A 16475-nucleotide genomic window follows, 5' to 3' on the forward strand; every position below is an offset into this window, starting at 1 on the left:
CACATATATAGTGGCAATTAGATTTGATTAGGCCTTTTCTGCTCATGGCACTGTGTAGCACGAATGCTGACTGGCTCTCTTTATCTCCTGGCTTTATGGAGATGAAGGTCATCCTAATTAAGGTAATTGTGGAGTACAGCTGGCTCTCTCTACACGCACATTGTGCTCTCAGAAACCTCTCTTGTGTTTCTGCTAGAAGAAAAAAATCAATCTGAATTGGTCATGATTCCAAATCAAAATGATCACTGCAGTTGATTTGTTTGAAATATCTCATACTTAAAACTATGTATTTGCATCCTTATATTCGTACCTTGTCTGTTAGAGGTCAATCGTACAATCAGGGAATGATATTCAGGGATGCACATGAGTGGTGCGCAGGTGAGCATGCACAACCAAAATGTCTGACCACTCATTTGCGTACCGACATTGCTGACAGCTGCCAATGCGCAATCACCGTTTCAGATCAACTAATGGCAATTTTATTTATATAGCACCATTAATTACAACCCATGGTTGTCCAATGTGCTTTACAGCAATAGAAAAAATAAAAACCCAAAAACACATTTACTTAAAAAATTAGACAAAAGACAATAAAATAGCAATAAAAACATAAGGCAGGAAAGCATTAATACAGATTGTAAGCCTTACCGAACAAATACGTTTTTAAGCTAGACTTAAAAACTGATACCGAGGGAGCAAGTCTGATTGTGATGGGTAAGTCATTCCAGAGACTGGAGGCAACTACAGAGAAGGCACAGTCACCTCTACACTTATACTTCGACCTAGGAATAACCAACAGTCTCTGGTTGGATGACAGAAGTGATCTAGTTGGAAAATGCTTGACCAATAGGTCAGAACGGTAAAATGGAGCCTTACCATTTAAAGATGTATACACTATAAGTAGTATTTTAAAATGTGGCGCATTGGCAACCAGTGCAGAGATTGTAAAATTGGAGTGATGTGGTCCCGTTTTCAAGTACCAGTGAGCAGTCTGGCTGCTGCATTTTGAACTAACTGTAATAGGGACAGAGCTGATTAGCTAATCCCAACATAAAGAGAATTACAGTAATCCAGCCTGGAAGAAATAAAGGCATGCAATACTTTTTAAAATTGTTTTTTGAAAGCGAGAAATTACTTTACGTTTGATGGCATTCACAACTGAAAAAAGCATGATTTCACCACCAAGTTTATCTGCTTATCAAATTTCAGAGACTCATCAAAGACAAAACCCAGATTTTTCACCAATGTCTTCCCACAAGAAGACAGCCCATCAAGATTTATTTTAGGACTGTGAATTGAATCTGAAGGTCCAAAAACAATAATTTCTGCTTTACTCTCATTCCGAAAGTTTAGAGACAACCAGGCCTTTTACAAAAATGCAAACATCACATTGCTATGACTTGAAATTTTGTGAAATTTAGTGAAAAGGGTTGGTTAGGTTGCATCCCATTTCTCTGGATCATCTTTGAGATGTTTCTACACTTTGACTGGAGCTAATTCATCTGCTGCAAATTCAGATTATTAGACATGAAAGGCACACACCTGTCTATTCAAGGTCAAACAGATGAAAATGCATATCAGAGCAAAAACCAAGTCAAAGGAACAGCCCTGCAGAGCTCAGAGACTGAGGCACAGATCTGGGGAAGGGTACAAAACCTACTGCATTAAAGATTTCCAAGAGCAGAGTGGCCTTCATATCTTTTAAATGGAAGAGCTTTGGAACAACCAAGAAATCTTCCAAAGGCTGGTCTCCTGCTGACCAAGAACCAACAACCATCACTGCATTACTCCACTTTATGACAGAGTGGCCAGACAGAAAGTATGTTCTCAGGGAAGACACATGAAAGTCCCCTTGGAATTTGCAAAAAAGCACCTAAAGAACTTTTAAACTGTGAGAGGCAGGCCCTGGGGTACTGGTCATGGTCAAGGAAAGCTGAACACTGCAAAATACAGAAAACTTGGTGCAGAACACTCTGGATCTCAAACTAAACACACAGCCAAGATAATGTAAGTGGCTTAGTGTCAACTCTTTGAATGTTCTTGAGTGGCCCGGCCAGAGCCCAAATTAAACCCAATCAAACATCTTTGAAGAGATCTGAAAATTTCTGTCCACCAACGGTCCCCCTTCAATTTGAGCTTGAGAGGATCTGCGGGGAATAATGACAGAAAACTCCCTAATCCAGGTGTGCAAAGCTTGTCCTATTATACACGCAAAAGACTGTAATCGCTGCTGCAGGTGCTTCAGCTAAGTACTGAGTTAAGGCTATGAATACTTATGCAATGTGATATTTCTGTTTATTTTTGTTTTTGTTTTTTTTTCCCTCCCTATCTTTTGCAATTTGCAAGGTTATCACAAACCTGGGATTTTATTTTGTCATTATGGGCTATGGAGTGCAGAATGAGGTGGGGAAAGTAATTTGAATCATTGTAGCATAAGGATGCAATATAACAAAAATCTGGGGGAAAAAAACATTATATACAATGCATTTATGTCAGATGAATATGAAAAATTGATGCAGAGAACGAAAGAAAAAAGTCTCATGGGACACTCACAGCTCTCGATTTCCAACGTGCAGTTCTGCTCATCAAGCGGGTATCTGCGCAAGTCCATCATGCAGGCGGCAGTGGTCGTGATCCTGCGCACACAGAGAGTATTACTGTTAGTCAACTATTTCTCCAGCATCCTGTTCATTACATAGTCATGTCCATACCAGAGTCATTTATTTCCAACATACTCCTTCACATTCCTATGTCTTTCTTTTTCTCCATGTTTTATGTCATTTCCTTTCAAGGTAAAGTGTACAAAAGGATTTTGAAAACCGCTTTCTTGAACAATCCTTTTCCCAATCTCACACTAGTGTATAATGTATAAATATAAAATATAAAAAATGTTTCATCAGTGGTGTAAGGAAAATGAGACATAATTGAATTGAATTGATACATTGTCTGAAAAAAAAATCAGTAACATTTTCTTTTTATTTTTTATCTTCCTCCAAACCTCCAGATGAAGGACAGAGCACTTGAAGTACTCTGGATGCAAGATATTACTGTTTAACCCTCTGGTGTTGTTTAGTCGTTTTTTGTCCGAAAAGTGTTTATTTATTTATTTATTATTATTATTCATTTAGTTTTTTTTACGTCATCGGAATGGTATGAAACTTGGTAAAGGTTTTGGCACTTGTTAAGTGAACAAAATAAATAAATAAATACAAATAAAGGACGTGATTCAAAAAGATTAAATTGTCCTGATTAAAAAGAAACTTGCATTCTTCTTGATCAAAAATGACCGCAATGGAAACAAATGGAAAGTACATTTTTATCTAGTGGGAAAGTTTGGTACTGCGCTCAAACAAAATATTACTAAAAGCTCATTTTTTGAGATATCAACCTCTAATTTGGAAGACAACTTCTTTAAATTCATAGCTTTGAATTTCTTGCAGTTTTACAGTAAAACTTGTTTTGAAAAAAAAAATGTATATTATATATATATATATATATTAAAATAGCATTTCTGTGCATTTTACATAATTAACTTCTATAACTTTTTTTTTTTACTTTCACTTTTTAAACTTTCACTTCAGCAATTATCTGCCAAGTGGCCAAACTTAAAACTTAGTGGCCAAAAAAAGAGGCCAAACTTAAGTCTGTGCACCGAAGCATTTACCACAGTTTAATGGACCAATCTATTCCTTAAATATAACTTAGTACCATAAAACCCCACTACCAACCACCACGTGAACAACAACAGAGTGTTAAAACGTGCATGTTTCTGCACAAGGTTACCTTGATTGTAACTGCAAAATTCATGTTTTTAAGATTGTTGTGGCAAAATGTATGCAATTGCAATGATGTAATTCAAATGTATTAGGCTCATTAACACAACTAAGGGTTAAATACTGTAAAATAACTCTAGCTTCAAAATAAATCATGAGTATGCGCTACCTGAATCAAATGATCATGCAGCAGAATTACCTCCTTGAAATCAACAATCACATGCAAATGTAAACTCTTCACTAATGGCTTGGCAGATCCAGTCCATTACTGGTGGATAAAATCAACCCAGTGTCACATATTCTCGAGTAAACATGACTTAAAAAGAAATTTGTGACATTGATGTTGATCTGCAAGATGTATGGGTTCACAGACACTTGCTGCTGCTACAAAACAGAGATTGCCATGTTTAGAGTACTAAGATGTGCTTTATTTATAGCTGAGTAAAGAATTCAAGTTAATATAACCCTCTCACTGCACTTCCTTTTGAATGTATGACTGCAATGTCAAGTCTAAAAAGCTTTTTACTTTTAGTGAATTGAATAGTCCGTGTTTTCCTCTTCAAAACAGAAAGCATGTGAAATGAGCAGTAAAGAGGGTTTGAACTAAGAGAAGGCATTGGAAGTGCTGCAAACGTTCACTGCAGTGGTAGATACAAGAGAAATCTTCTTGCAGGGATAGATGATAGATGAGCGAAAATCTGTGTCCTAGTTTCAAGTCGTACCAGAATCACCTTGCCTCCGTGTTGTAGCTGTGGTTCCCATAGCAAGTGGGAATACCAAAGAAAAGAGTGCAAGCAAAAGGGGTATTAATACCTTCTTTGATGCATACGCTACAGTACTGTATATAGCATTGGTAATAATCCAGGTGCACCTAACAGAGACTTCTACCAGAAGGCTTGTATATTGCTTCCTTTAATATCAAGGTTTCATTAAAAAATGCTGATGAATCTGAGAAAAAGAGAGCAGAATGGGCCAGATAATGGCTTTCTGAACAAAGGCACTGAATAATAAACTCATGCTCAGTTCAAAACTATAGACTTAACCCTAAAGAAACACAAATAATTACCATAACATCATTTATGTCATTCAAAGTGACCATAGGAAGAAAGAGACTGCAAAACACCTTTCTTCTGTGTTATAAAGGCTCCTGGGGTCTGCTTATTAATGTTGAAAAGCTATTAGTTTTTCAATAAAGCCTGTTCTGGCTTTGGTTGGTGAGATAATTAACATTACATTAATTTTGGAAGGGAAACAGCAATGCGAGGCAGCTGGCCCTGTCTAGGGCTGTACTCTTTCACCTTTCAAAGTTATAACCTGCCAAAATCGCTCAAGCAGAATAAGGGCCCTGGGTGTGTTAGTCGACTGGCAAGCCTCTGCGAGAACAAAGAGGGAAAAGAATGATATGAATTCCTCAGGGAGAGCTTGTTCAGATCGTTAAATTTGCTAGCAGGGCTGGCAGCTGTTGTTAAGGTAGCAAATGGTGTTAGTGAGAGAGTTTCAAGGTAAGAGTGTGGTCGAGACTACTTAGACAACTTGACATATAAGTGAAGACTTTTCTCCATCAGCAAAGTACGTGCTTCAAAATATTCAGAGCGGACTTTGCATTACTGTTTACATGAATGACGATTTTAACCAAAACGAAGCGTGAAAAGGCAGCAAATTACCAGGTGAAGGATGCAGTGATAATAGTGATAATAGAGGACACAAATGTGACCCTGGAGCACAAACGCAGTCTTAAGTCGCTGGGGTATATTTGTAGCAATAGCCAACAATACACTGTATGGGTCAAAATTATTGATTTTTCTTTTTTGCCAAAAATCATTAGGATATTAAGTAAAGATCATGTTCCATGAAGATATTTTGTAAATTTCCTACCGTAAATATATTAAAACTTAATTTTTGATTAGTAATATGCATTGCTAAGAACTTAATTTGAACAACTTTAAAGATGATTTTCTCAATATTTAGATGTTTTTGCACCCTCAGATTCCAGATTTTCAAATAGTTGTATCTCAGCCAAATATTGTCCTGTCCTAACAAACCATACATCAATGGATGTTATTTATTCAGCTTTCAGATGATGTATAAATCTCAATTTTGAAAAATTGACCCTTATGACTGGTTTTGTGCTCCAGGGTCACAAATGGTCCTCTGTGGTTTGCGGCTGGTTGGATTTCTTGGCCATATGATCGGGATGGCAGATCTTTTGACTGTCCTGCTATTTCAAAGCATTAATGCATGGTGCATTACCGCATAGTGTTCGTCCAGGACACTAGGTTTGCACTGTATACTATGGCGATACTTCAAAATACTGGCGGTGCCACTGTAGTATTGTCGATACAGTTCCATGTCTTCAAAAACATTCAAAAACAGTGCTGCAGCCTTTCTGCTGTGTGCTGTGTAGGATTCACACTTTATATGGTATTGAGTGTTTCCCAATGCTTCACTTCATTTTGCAATGAGACTTTGGACATCGTTGAACATTTTGATAATTAGCAGCTCAAACATCAACATCATAACATCTTTATTTAAGAATGTATTCTCTCAGTTCGTCTGTGGCTCATTTGACCTCTTCTGGACAATTTGTAATGGTTCGTTTATAGTACCATCTTTGTGATGACGAATGCAATTCCATTTATCAACAGCGGCATTTGCACTCGGTTCTCATCAATCATATCAATCCTTATAATATGCAATATATAATATTTTAACATTATAAATGGTTTATATGTTTTAATATACTGTTCTCTAGTCAGAGTTGGAAATGTCAAGATGTGGGGGCAAAAAATGCACCTGTGCGAGTCTGTTTTTTTATTTATAACATGATATTTCAGCAATATTACACGAGTGAGCGGAGCGCTGTTCTTCCTAATATCAGCGCAATTGCAAATGTGATTGATTTTATACAGAAGTTCAATAAACAACAAGTTGATTTGAAATGACGTTTTAGACACTACATTGTCAAAAATGATAGTTTCACTCCATTTCGCCAATGAAAATAGTTCTAAATAAAGCAGAACTGTTGTGCTCAAGGACTTAGTCGCAGTAAGATGCTTACATGACATGAGCAAACCTTTTCACTCCCGTTTACATGCTGTTTTCATTATTCTGATTATTAACGAAGAAGTGTGGTTATTTTTAGCGTCATTCTTCACACACTCCAATGCACAGGACAAATGATGAACTCACATACAGTAGACATGTTACTGGCCACTGTTTTACTTTGCTTACATCAAATGCAAAACACATTTCTATAGACCTTTTGGATATTATTCGGTGCCGTGATGAACATACTTTATTGGGGTTGATTATGCTGCTGTCGCGTTTCTGGATGAAGATACAGTAAGAATTAAGGTGTTTACATGCCTATTTATTGTAAGTAAAGGTATTCAGCGTATGCCATGGTTTAATGCAATTATGGTTACTAAGATTGTGAGCTTAATCGCATAGTATAGTTTGATTGTTGTAATAGTTTGATCAAAGTAAAAAAGTCGAATCGCAATATTTCCACAATCCCATTGTAATCCCATTATAAAAGTGCATGTGAACGTAGTCAGTGACAACATGACGGATGTTATACATCTGGATTACCTTCACACTACACACATTCATATTATATAGAGCTTATCTTTTTAACAGCCTCTATGCAATTACTTATTCAAAAGAAGTACCTACGTAGTGTATAATTATACTAGCCTTTAAACTGGGTCATGCTGTTGTCATTGCCAGGAGTTTAAAGGCATAATATGATTTTTTTTTTTCGCCACTAGAGGGCGCATATTCAAAACAAACAAAGAGGCAAAGGCGTAGTTTGATGACGCTGTGACTGAGTGAGGAATCATGAGAGTTGTTGTCTTCATCTCCACAGCCGATGCAATCCGACGGGACTCGGGCAGAAATCATGTTCATGGATGAGCTAATGATTTATTAACGTAGTAGAATGAAGCAGGGTGAGGCTGAAAGCCATCGAAGCGGAACGAGGCTGCTGAACGAGAGCGACACACGGCTGGAAAGCAGCGGAGCTTTTATTATGCCACAGTCGACCGCTTCCGCTCCTTCCGGTCGTGTGTATGTGGGGTAAAGCAGCGCTGTTTTATCATACTACATACATTTGAAAGTTCTGTTATAATGCTACTCTGTGCAGTCCTCACCGGTCTAATAAAATGCACCACATATTAAAGCGACTTTGGTGTTTCCATGTTTTCTACAAAACAAAACCGAGGGATCGAGGGGTTATCACGTCATTAGCAGGCGACACTATGGACACGCTCCGTGTCACTAGTTAAAATAGATTATTTCTCTGGATTCAAACATTCTACGAAACATTTGGGATAATGTAAGTACACAAGTCAGCAAAATATATAAGACTGTTCTAGTGGTTTTTGGATATTTTAATTAAAAAATCGTACATATTGTGCCTTTAAGTGGAATTGTATTCCATGTAAACATTTGCCACACAGTTAAATGATGAAGCTTACTGAGACTAATCTGTTTAATTCTGTTAAACTTATCAGATATGCAGGATAGCTCCACTGACTGTGTCCTGAAAATGACTCTTCAACACCATAGCGAATAGCAAATTTGGAACAGCTGTTTGAAAACGTAAATATTGTTATACCTCCTTCATTCTCTGAGACAAGCGGGTGTTAGGAATCGATATGGCTGTGTATCAGCATGACTGTAATAACCCGCAGCTGTGCTGATATAGAGCCATATCGCACTCCTGCTCGTGTGATATTGCTCATATACGGATGGGAAAGTTCAGAAGAGTACAAGGTTAGAGTAGAGTTGTGAGCACAAAGATCAGCGATAAGGAAAATATATTTGCTACACTTTTAGTAACTCTGTATAGGGTGATAATAAGATGTTACGGTGTCCTTAGCTCAGGATACAAGCAACTGTACAAAAGCTCTCAAGGTGAAAAAGAAACAGCAGGCGTATCAAGTGTCCTGAAAAAGAAAGAAATACAAGAAAGAAATAAAAAATATATACACGAATGATTCCCTAAAATCTTGGCCTGCTAGATTTCACATGCGTTAAATGTTCACTAGAGACATTTAATTTAGCAGTCAATACCATGTAAAATTATAGATACACTCAATTTAGTTACACTTTATTTACTAGACAATCTACTAAGTAATTGTGCAACTACATGTCAACTAACTGCCATTAGAGTATTAGACTGCTAGGTTAAGGTTAGGGTTAGTAGAATAATGTAGTTGCTAAATTACTTATAGTCAGTAGAATGTGTGTTGGTGGATCATTAAAATAAAGTTTTAGCATATATTAAGCAGACAGGCTACTAATACTCAATGACTGGTGGTTGACATGTAATTGCAAAGTTACTCGTGTCTTAAGTAGACTATCAAAAAAAAACAAAAAAACACTGCCTACAAATTACCTACAGAATCACTAAATGAGTGCATTGCACGTCAAATATAAGAACATGAATGACCTGTAACGTGCCATAAACATTGTGAATGACAAAGCTTGCAGCAGCAGATGGTTTTCAAACCACCAAATCTCTTCTATATTTCAGAGGAAACATCATTTCAGCTGATCTACGATGTTGTCTGATAATTATGGCAAACTTGTGTACCTCTTGAAACTCTTGAATCAGTATGATTGTATAAATGGGCCTCAAAACAATTAAAAAATGATGTTCTAAGACTAGGGCAAGTTGGCACACAGGGAAGGTGATTGTACATATTGATTTCAAATATCTAGTTCAAAACTGTCTTAAAACCATCACATATGTGTAAAAGCTGTAACAAGTGAATATACACAACAATGGCATTTCTGTTGGCCAAAACCTTTTGTTTACTGTCATTTGTACTGTTTGGTGAATTGTTTGTGTTTCATATGTAAATGTTTTACACTTAAAAATAACTAGAATAGGCTGTATAATGGCAGTATAGTGAAATGAGCATTAGATTCAGACAGTGTTTAGACAAACTTTATACAGAAATAAAAGGCTTGAAAGTGGACACTTTCTATGCTGCTGAATTAATGCAGTCTTTAATGAGAATTTAATTGCCACTGCATAATTCTGATAAAATTATTATTATTTTTTTTTAATGCAAACACCCATAGACAACAAAGCCATCTGTTTTACAGTAGGGACACAACAATGCCAAAGTCAAACAATCTTTAATTAACACTGCAGATTATATATAATGGCATAGCGACAGTCTAGTAAACAAGGCAGTAACTAAATTATTATCACTTTCATGTGCAAAGACTTCTTACTGGTGTGCCCAAGCTTGATGCATTTGATGCATTTGACCTCAAGTAATAGAAAAGCAGCAAATTATGATGAACTTGAGCAGAAATGTATACAATATTATACTCTCAGTCTGTTCATGCAGATTTATATATATATAACTTTAATGATGCATTTCTTTACTTCAGCAAGACAGTTCAACTAATGTAGGGCTAATTATACTATAATTAGTTATACATAAGGAGCATATCTCAATCTAATTAGGAGATGCTCTCATGCATATTCATATAATTAAGCATGAGTTCATATGACAGCTCGATATCTTACATGTAAAGAGCCAAAGAGTCTCAGTGAAGTCAAAGGCTCTCACTTGCTTTATGAAGGGACAGCACTCGCATCAGTGTCACTCAACTCATTTAACCAGCAATTAAACATTTGTGGCAAAACTCACATTATGATTCATTCATTATGATTGTGTTTATGATAGTGATTCTTGAAACCAGTTTTCAGTTTAACAGTATATGATATTGAACAGATAATTTTGTTTTTTATTATTGCTTTTCACCAATAACAGATAACAGGAGGTCTATATTTTTCACTGCAAGTCTTAATGTGCAGATCTGACACATCCTTCTGTTTACAAATCAATTTATTAACTGCATTAGCGTGAAGTGTACCTGTATGTGAACATTCAAAAACAGCTGCCTGGGTCAATATACTGTACAGTATGCCAATCTTTCATATTTTAGTATCATTATTATTATTATTGTTGTTGTTGTTGTTATTACGCATACACAGTAATTGACTGACTACAAAGAATATTTGTAATTAAAAATATATATGTTAATGATTCTGTATTTTTACAGGATCATTTAAAAAAAAAAAAAAAAAAAACTCAAAATGGTTTAAAAAAGGACCAACTTCATATTTTGTCTTAGCACTATGTACTTAAATAATTGTGTTACAATATACTTACACTGTACTTATTTAAAGTGCCTATATGTAATTACATATGTATTTAAAAAAAAATCAATAAAAAATATATATATATATTAAAAACAGTAAGAATTGTTGTACTAATTTTTTTTATGTTATTTTTTTTTTTAAACCCCTACATGTATTCCAACCTCAACAGCAGCAAATGCAAATCTGGCCAGATTTTCTTTCAGAATATATATGTAAACAATAAGTACATTATAACAAAAACTTAGTTTTATAATGTAAGTGCTTAGTAGCTGAGGACATCTAACATAAAATGGGACAAAACAGTGTCTAATTACAGACGTTAAGATATACACTTACATACAGCAGTTTCCCAACCCTGCTCCTGGAGACACACCAACACTTTATCAAATCAAACCGTTTCTAATCAAACACTCCTGATTCAGCTCATCAGCTCATTACAGAGACGACAAGACCTGAAAGTCAGATAAGAGGAACACTGATACAGAGGAATACTTAGAGTTTAACCTAAAATCTAAAAAGGAAGAAATGTTAGCATCACACTCTTCTGTTAAACTCTCTTTCTGCTAACCGTAAGATTGCATTCTCTCAAGCCCAAGGTGATGCAGCTTCCTGAGCTCGAATGTCACGCAGCAAATTGCCAGTATATTTTTCTGCTGATGTCTCTGATTTCTCTTTCAAGATGAAGGCAGTGTTGAGGAACAGGGGTGAACCCTCCAAGCACTGTTAGATGGTTTGACTCTGTGAGAAGTGCAGCAGTGATGTGGAGCTCAGGTGTGCATTGGGATTTGCTTCTGTGCATGTAGCTTCAGGGCTTAAATCAAAGCATCTTTTGGACATCTGCCTCTCCGCCCCACCTTATTTAGTCAATAATACATGTAAATTTACTGTATGGATGAATCTCATAAAAATGGTCAAAATAAAACATGTCAGAACCGTGTCAAATTTTACCCTAAATGAAAAAGAAGAAATGAGAATATATGCATACGCTTTAGTTAAAGAAAATGACATACTCTCTCTCACACACACACACACACACACACACACACACACATACTCTCTCTCTCACACACACACACACACAAACACATACACACACACACACACATAAACAGTATATATATATATATATATATATATATATATATAACAATTACTGTATTACGCTATCTAATGAGAATCACTATTAAGAACGTTACAAAACTTCAAAAGTAAAATGTTGAGATATTTTTGATATTATTGAATTTACAAAAATATGCTTAATTGCATGAAAATGACTGTAATCATTTGAAAACGTGTTAATGTTCAGTTTAATGAAAGAACAAAAACATTACAAAAATGGCTGTTAAAAAAGTTGCATCTAATTAATTTATCCTTTAGGTATTATGCTTAAAACAAGCATACAAAAAAGTCAACATTACATAAAATACCATTTTAAGTGTAATTCTGTTCTCTTTATAGTTTCTAGCAAATGTGCCGTGTGTAATTCACAAAATTATGATTTTATATTACACAATTTCTGTAAATATAACTAAAATAGCTATACTAAATGGCTATACTTAAATAAAAATCCGTCTCATATAGTGATGATGATGCAGAAGTTACTTCTTTAATATGTATGATCGAATATAAACACAACAGTGTGTGTCTAATATATAATTCATGCTGTTACTTTAAGATGGTAATGAGAATACATTTATCAGCCTCTGCTTAAAACCCAATTCAGTGTTATTTTTCTCCACTTCACTTAATAAATATGAAACATGTACCTAAATGAATAAATAAATTATATACAGTGGGTACGGAAAGTATTCAGACCCCCTTACATTTTTCACTCTTTGTTATATTGCAGCCATTTGCTAAAATCATTTAAGTAATTTTTTTTTCCTCATTAATGTACACACAGCACCCCATATTGACAGAAAAACACAGAATTGTTGACATTTTTGCAGATTTATTAAAAAAGAAAAACTGAAATATCACATGGTCCTAAGTATTCAGACCCTTTGCTCAGTATTTAGTAGAAGCACCCTTTTGATCTAATACAGCCATGAGTCTTTTTGGGAAAGATGCAACAAGTTTTTCACACCAGGATTTGGGGATCCTCTGCCATTCCTCCTTGCAGATCCTCTCCAGTTCTGTCAGGTTGGATGGTAAACGTTGGTGGACAGCCATTTTTAGGTCTCTCCAGAGATGCTCAATTGGGTTTAAGTCAGGGCTCTGGCTGGGCCATTCAAGAACAGTCACAGAGTTGTTAAGCCACTCCTTCGTTATTTTAGCTGTGTGCTTAGGGTCATTGTCTTGTTGGAAGGTAAACCTTCGGCCCAGTCTGAGGTCCTCAGCACTCTGGAGAAGGTTTTCGTCCAGGATATCCCTGTACTTGGCCGCATTCATCATTCCCTCGATTGCAACCAGTCGTCCTGTCCCTGCAGCTGAAAAACACCCCAGCATGATGCTGCCACCACCATGCTTCACTTTTGGGACTGTATTGGACAGGTGATGCGCAGTGCCTGGTTTTCTCCACACATACTGCTTAGAATTAAGGCCAAAAAGTTCTGTCTTGGTCTCATCAGACCAGAGAATTTTATTTCTCACCATCTTGGAGTCCTTATGTGGGCTTTCATGTGTCTTGCACTGAGTAGAGGCTTCCGTCGGGCCACTCTGCCCTAAAGCCCCGACTGGTGGGGGGCTGCAGTGATGGTTGACTTTCTACAATTTTCTCCCATCTCCCGACTGCATCTCTGGTGCTCAGCCACAGTGATCTTTGGGTTGTTCTTTACCTCTCTCACCAAGGCTCTTCTCGCCCGATAGCTCAGTTTGGCCGGACGGCCAGCTTTAGGAAGGGTTCTGGTCGTCCCAAACGTCTTCCATTTAAGGATTATGGAGGCCACTGTGCTCTTAGGAACCTTAAGTGCATCAGAAATTTTTTTGTAACCTTGGCCAGATCTGTGCCTTGCCACAATTCTGTCTCTGAGCTCTTCAGGCAGTTCCTTTGACCTCATGATTCTCATTTGCTCTGACATGCACTGTGAGCTGTAAGGTCTTATATAGACAGGTGTGTGGCTTTCCTAATCAAGTCCAATCAGTATAATCAAACACAGCTGGACTCAAATGAAGGTGTAGAACCATCTCAAGGATGATCAGAAGAAATGGACAGCACCTGAGTTAAATATATGAGTGTCACAGCAAAGGGTCTGAATACTTAGGACCATGTGATATTTCAGTTTTTCTTTTTTAATAAATCTGCAAAAATGTCAACGATTCTGTGTTTTTCTGTCAATATGGGGTGCTGTGTGTACATTAATGAGGAAAAAAAAATAACAAATGATTTTAGCAAATGGCTGCAATATAACAAAGAGTGAAAAATTTAAGGGGGTCTGAATACTTTCCGTACCCACTGTATATGTGTATACAAAATATGATTAAAAAGTACTTCCTTAAACAGTAGCTGTATCAATTGCATTTGTTGCTGATTTATTTACTCTCTCATTTAAATGTCCACTTTAATATGCCTTGTTCTTTTGTTATGCAGAGAGCCTTTGAGTAAGACAAATGAGATCGGCCTGCACAAGTATTCATCACCTTGAGACGCAGTGAAATGTTACTGAGGGACAATTTACAAACACTGTGTAGCACATACTAAACGTGTCCGAGGTACAGCACTACAAACTGCAGGATAAACGGGCAAATTCAATGGGAAATAAATTAGTCAGGAGAGAATATTCAAGGACTGCGTCCATTATCTGCAACATTATCGGTCACACTTTATTTTAAGGTCCAGTTCTCGCTATTAACAAACCATTAACTACGACTTTTGTGTCAATAAACTCCTAATTTGCTGCTTATTAATAGGTAGTAAGGTAGTTGTTAGTTTAGGTATTGGGTAGGTTTAGGGATAGAGAACATGGTCGTGCAGAATATGTGTAATAAACAGCCAAAACATTAATAATAGGCATGCTAATAAGCAACTAGTTAATAGTAGATAGAGAATAGAGAATTGGTCCCTATACACAAAGACAGAAATTACTAGTTACATGTTGTTTAAATTTGGGTCAAAGTCCTCTTGGTATTGAGAGCTGGCAATATTTCTTCTATAAATGTTATTAACAACCTCTCTTTTCTTACATACATTTGACTTTACAGGTTTGTTTGTAGGTTTCACTAGAGTTTATATGAGAACAATCTGTGAGTTCCATATGATTTTCTAAATAAAGTTTGAAGAAAAACCTTACATACTGTACATACTGGGCGGGTTACTTTTAAAATGTATCCAATACAGAATACATGCAGTAAAATGTGATCTGTTCTGTTTTACTCATGTATTTCTCGAATCATCCTTGTTTTTCTCAAAACAATTCGTACACAGCTTTAAACAAAAGCCTGTAACTTTCTCAAAATCCTTAATTCATCTGCCAAAAGTATTCATGTCAATGAACATATCAGTGCCATCAGAATGACAAGCCCTTGTGTCATTGTTCACAAACAACATAGTCATAATGCTTAGGCATGTTCTCAATATAACCGTGTACTCTGTCCGTATGTCCTGATATAAACTATGGCTACAGTTTTAAAAACAATGACTGAAACTGGACAGGATTTACAATTACACTTTTACCAGTCAGAGTGCAAATTACAGTAAAATGTCATTACGGTAAAGAAAAGAAAAAGACACGACTATGTATAGGCACATGTGTTTGTTTGTTTGTGTGTGTGTGTGTGTGAGTGTTTGTTACAGTATGCATATCTGTTTAAAATATATTTACTGTAAAATGTAAAATGCAACTGGACTACTGTAATATGAAGCATTACAGTAACTATTCAGTATTACGGTATGGTGCATAATATTGAAATGCATACCTAAATGATTGAATGATTTGGCTATATTTTTTAAGGTTTTTTAGGGTCATGACTTTGAACACGGTCCAAAGTAGGGATCCTTATTTCATCAGAAACGTGCCTCCTTAGTCTCTTCTACTTCTTGCTCTGTTTTGCCAGCTGAAGGTACATGAGATGCACTTCTGAGTAATTTTAGAAAACTGGTAATCAATGGTTGATCAAATGTTTTCCCTTCTTTAGTGAAACTGAAGATTCACCTGCACAATTCATTAATTCAGGACAAATTAAAAAAATCTAACAAACAAAGTCTAATAGATGTGAATAGAATCTATGCTTGACAGGCTAGCAATTTGCATTCAAATGCATTGGAAAATATATGATTTGTAGCTGTATAAACAATGCTAAAGGCTAAAACGTTTCTCATAAATGTACTTTAATCATTTAAAAATATCAGAGACAGACAAACTGTTGGCTTGCGTATACTGGATTCATCTTTCATCTGCCAAAGCGTTTCTAACTGCTTATGTTCAGGTGTATGAATGGAGACTTCCCACTATTCCTCTATAAAATTCCCAAGAGGAAATTCCTCAAGTTATATCCTCCTGTCACCAGGGCCGCATTAAGACCGCACTGGGCCCCGGGGCTATGACTTACTGCAGGGCCCCCATCACAATAATGAT

The 16475-nt window shown here is 36.2% G+C and overlaps 1 protein-coding gene across 2 annotated transcripts in view; it reads right to left on the minus strand.

Moving 5' to 3' along the window:
- Positions 1-16475, minus strand: part of LOC107692986 (gamma-aminobutyric acid receptor subunit beta-2-like) — an 85542-nt gene that overhangs the window by 24943 nt on the left and 44124 nt on the right. For both annotated transcript variants that reach the window (XM_016492221.1, XM_016492220.1), the window contains exon 5: positions 2554-2636. In XM_016492221.1, coding sequence (XP_016347707.1) covers positions 2554-2636 — 83 coding nt within the window. The remainder of the gene's footprint in view (positions 1-2553; positions 2637-16475) is intronic.

This window comes from Sinocyclocheilus anshuiensis, unplaced genomic scaffold (genome assembly GCF_001515605.1).
Source record: "Sinocyclocheilus anshuiensis isolate Anshui unplaced genomic scaffold, SAMN03320099.WGS_v1.1 scaffold658, whole genome shotgun sequence".
NCBI lineage: Eukaryota > Metazoa > Chordata > Actinopteri > Cypriniformes > Cyprinidae > Sinocyclocheilus > Sinocyclocheilus anshuiensis.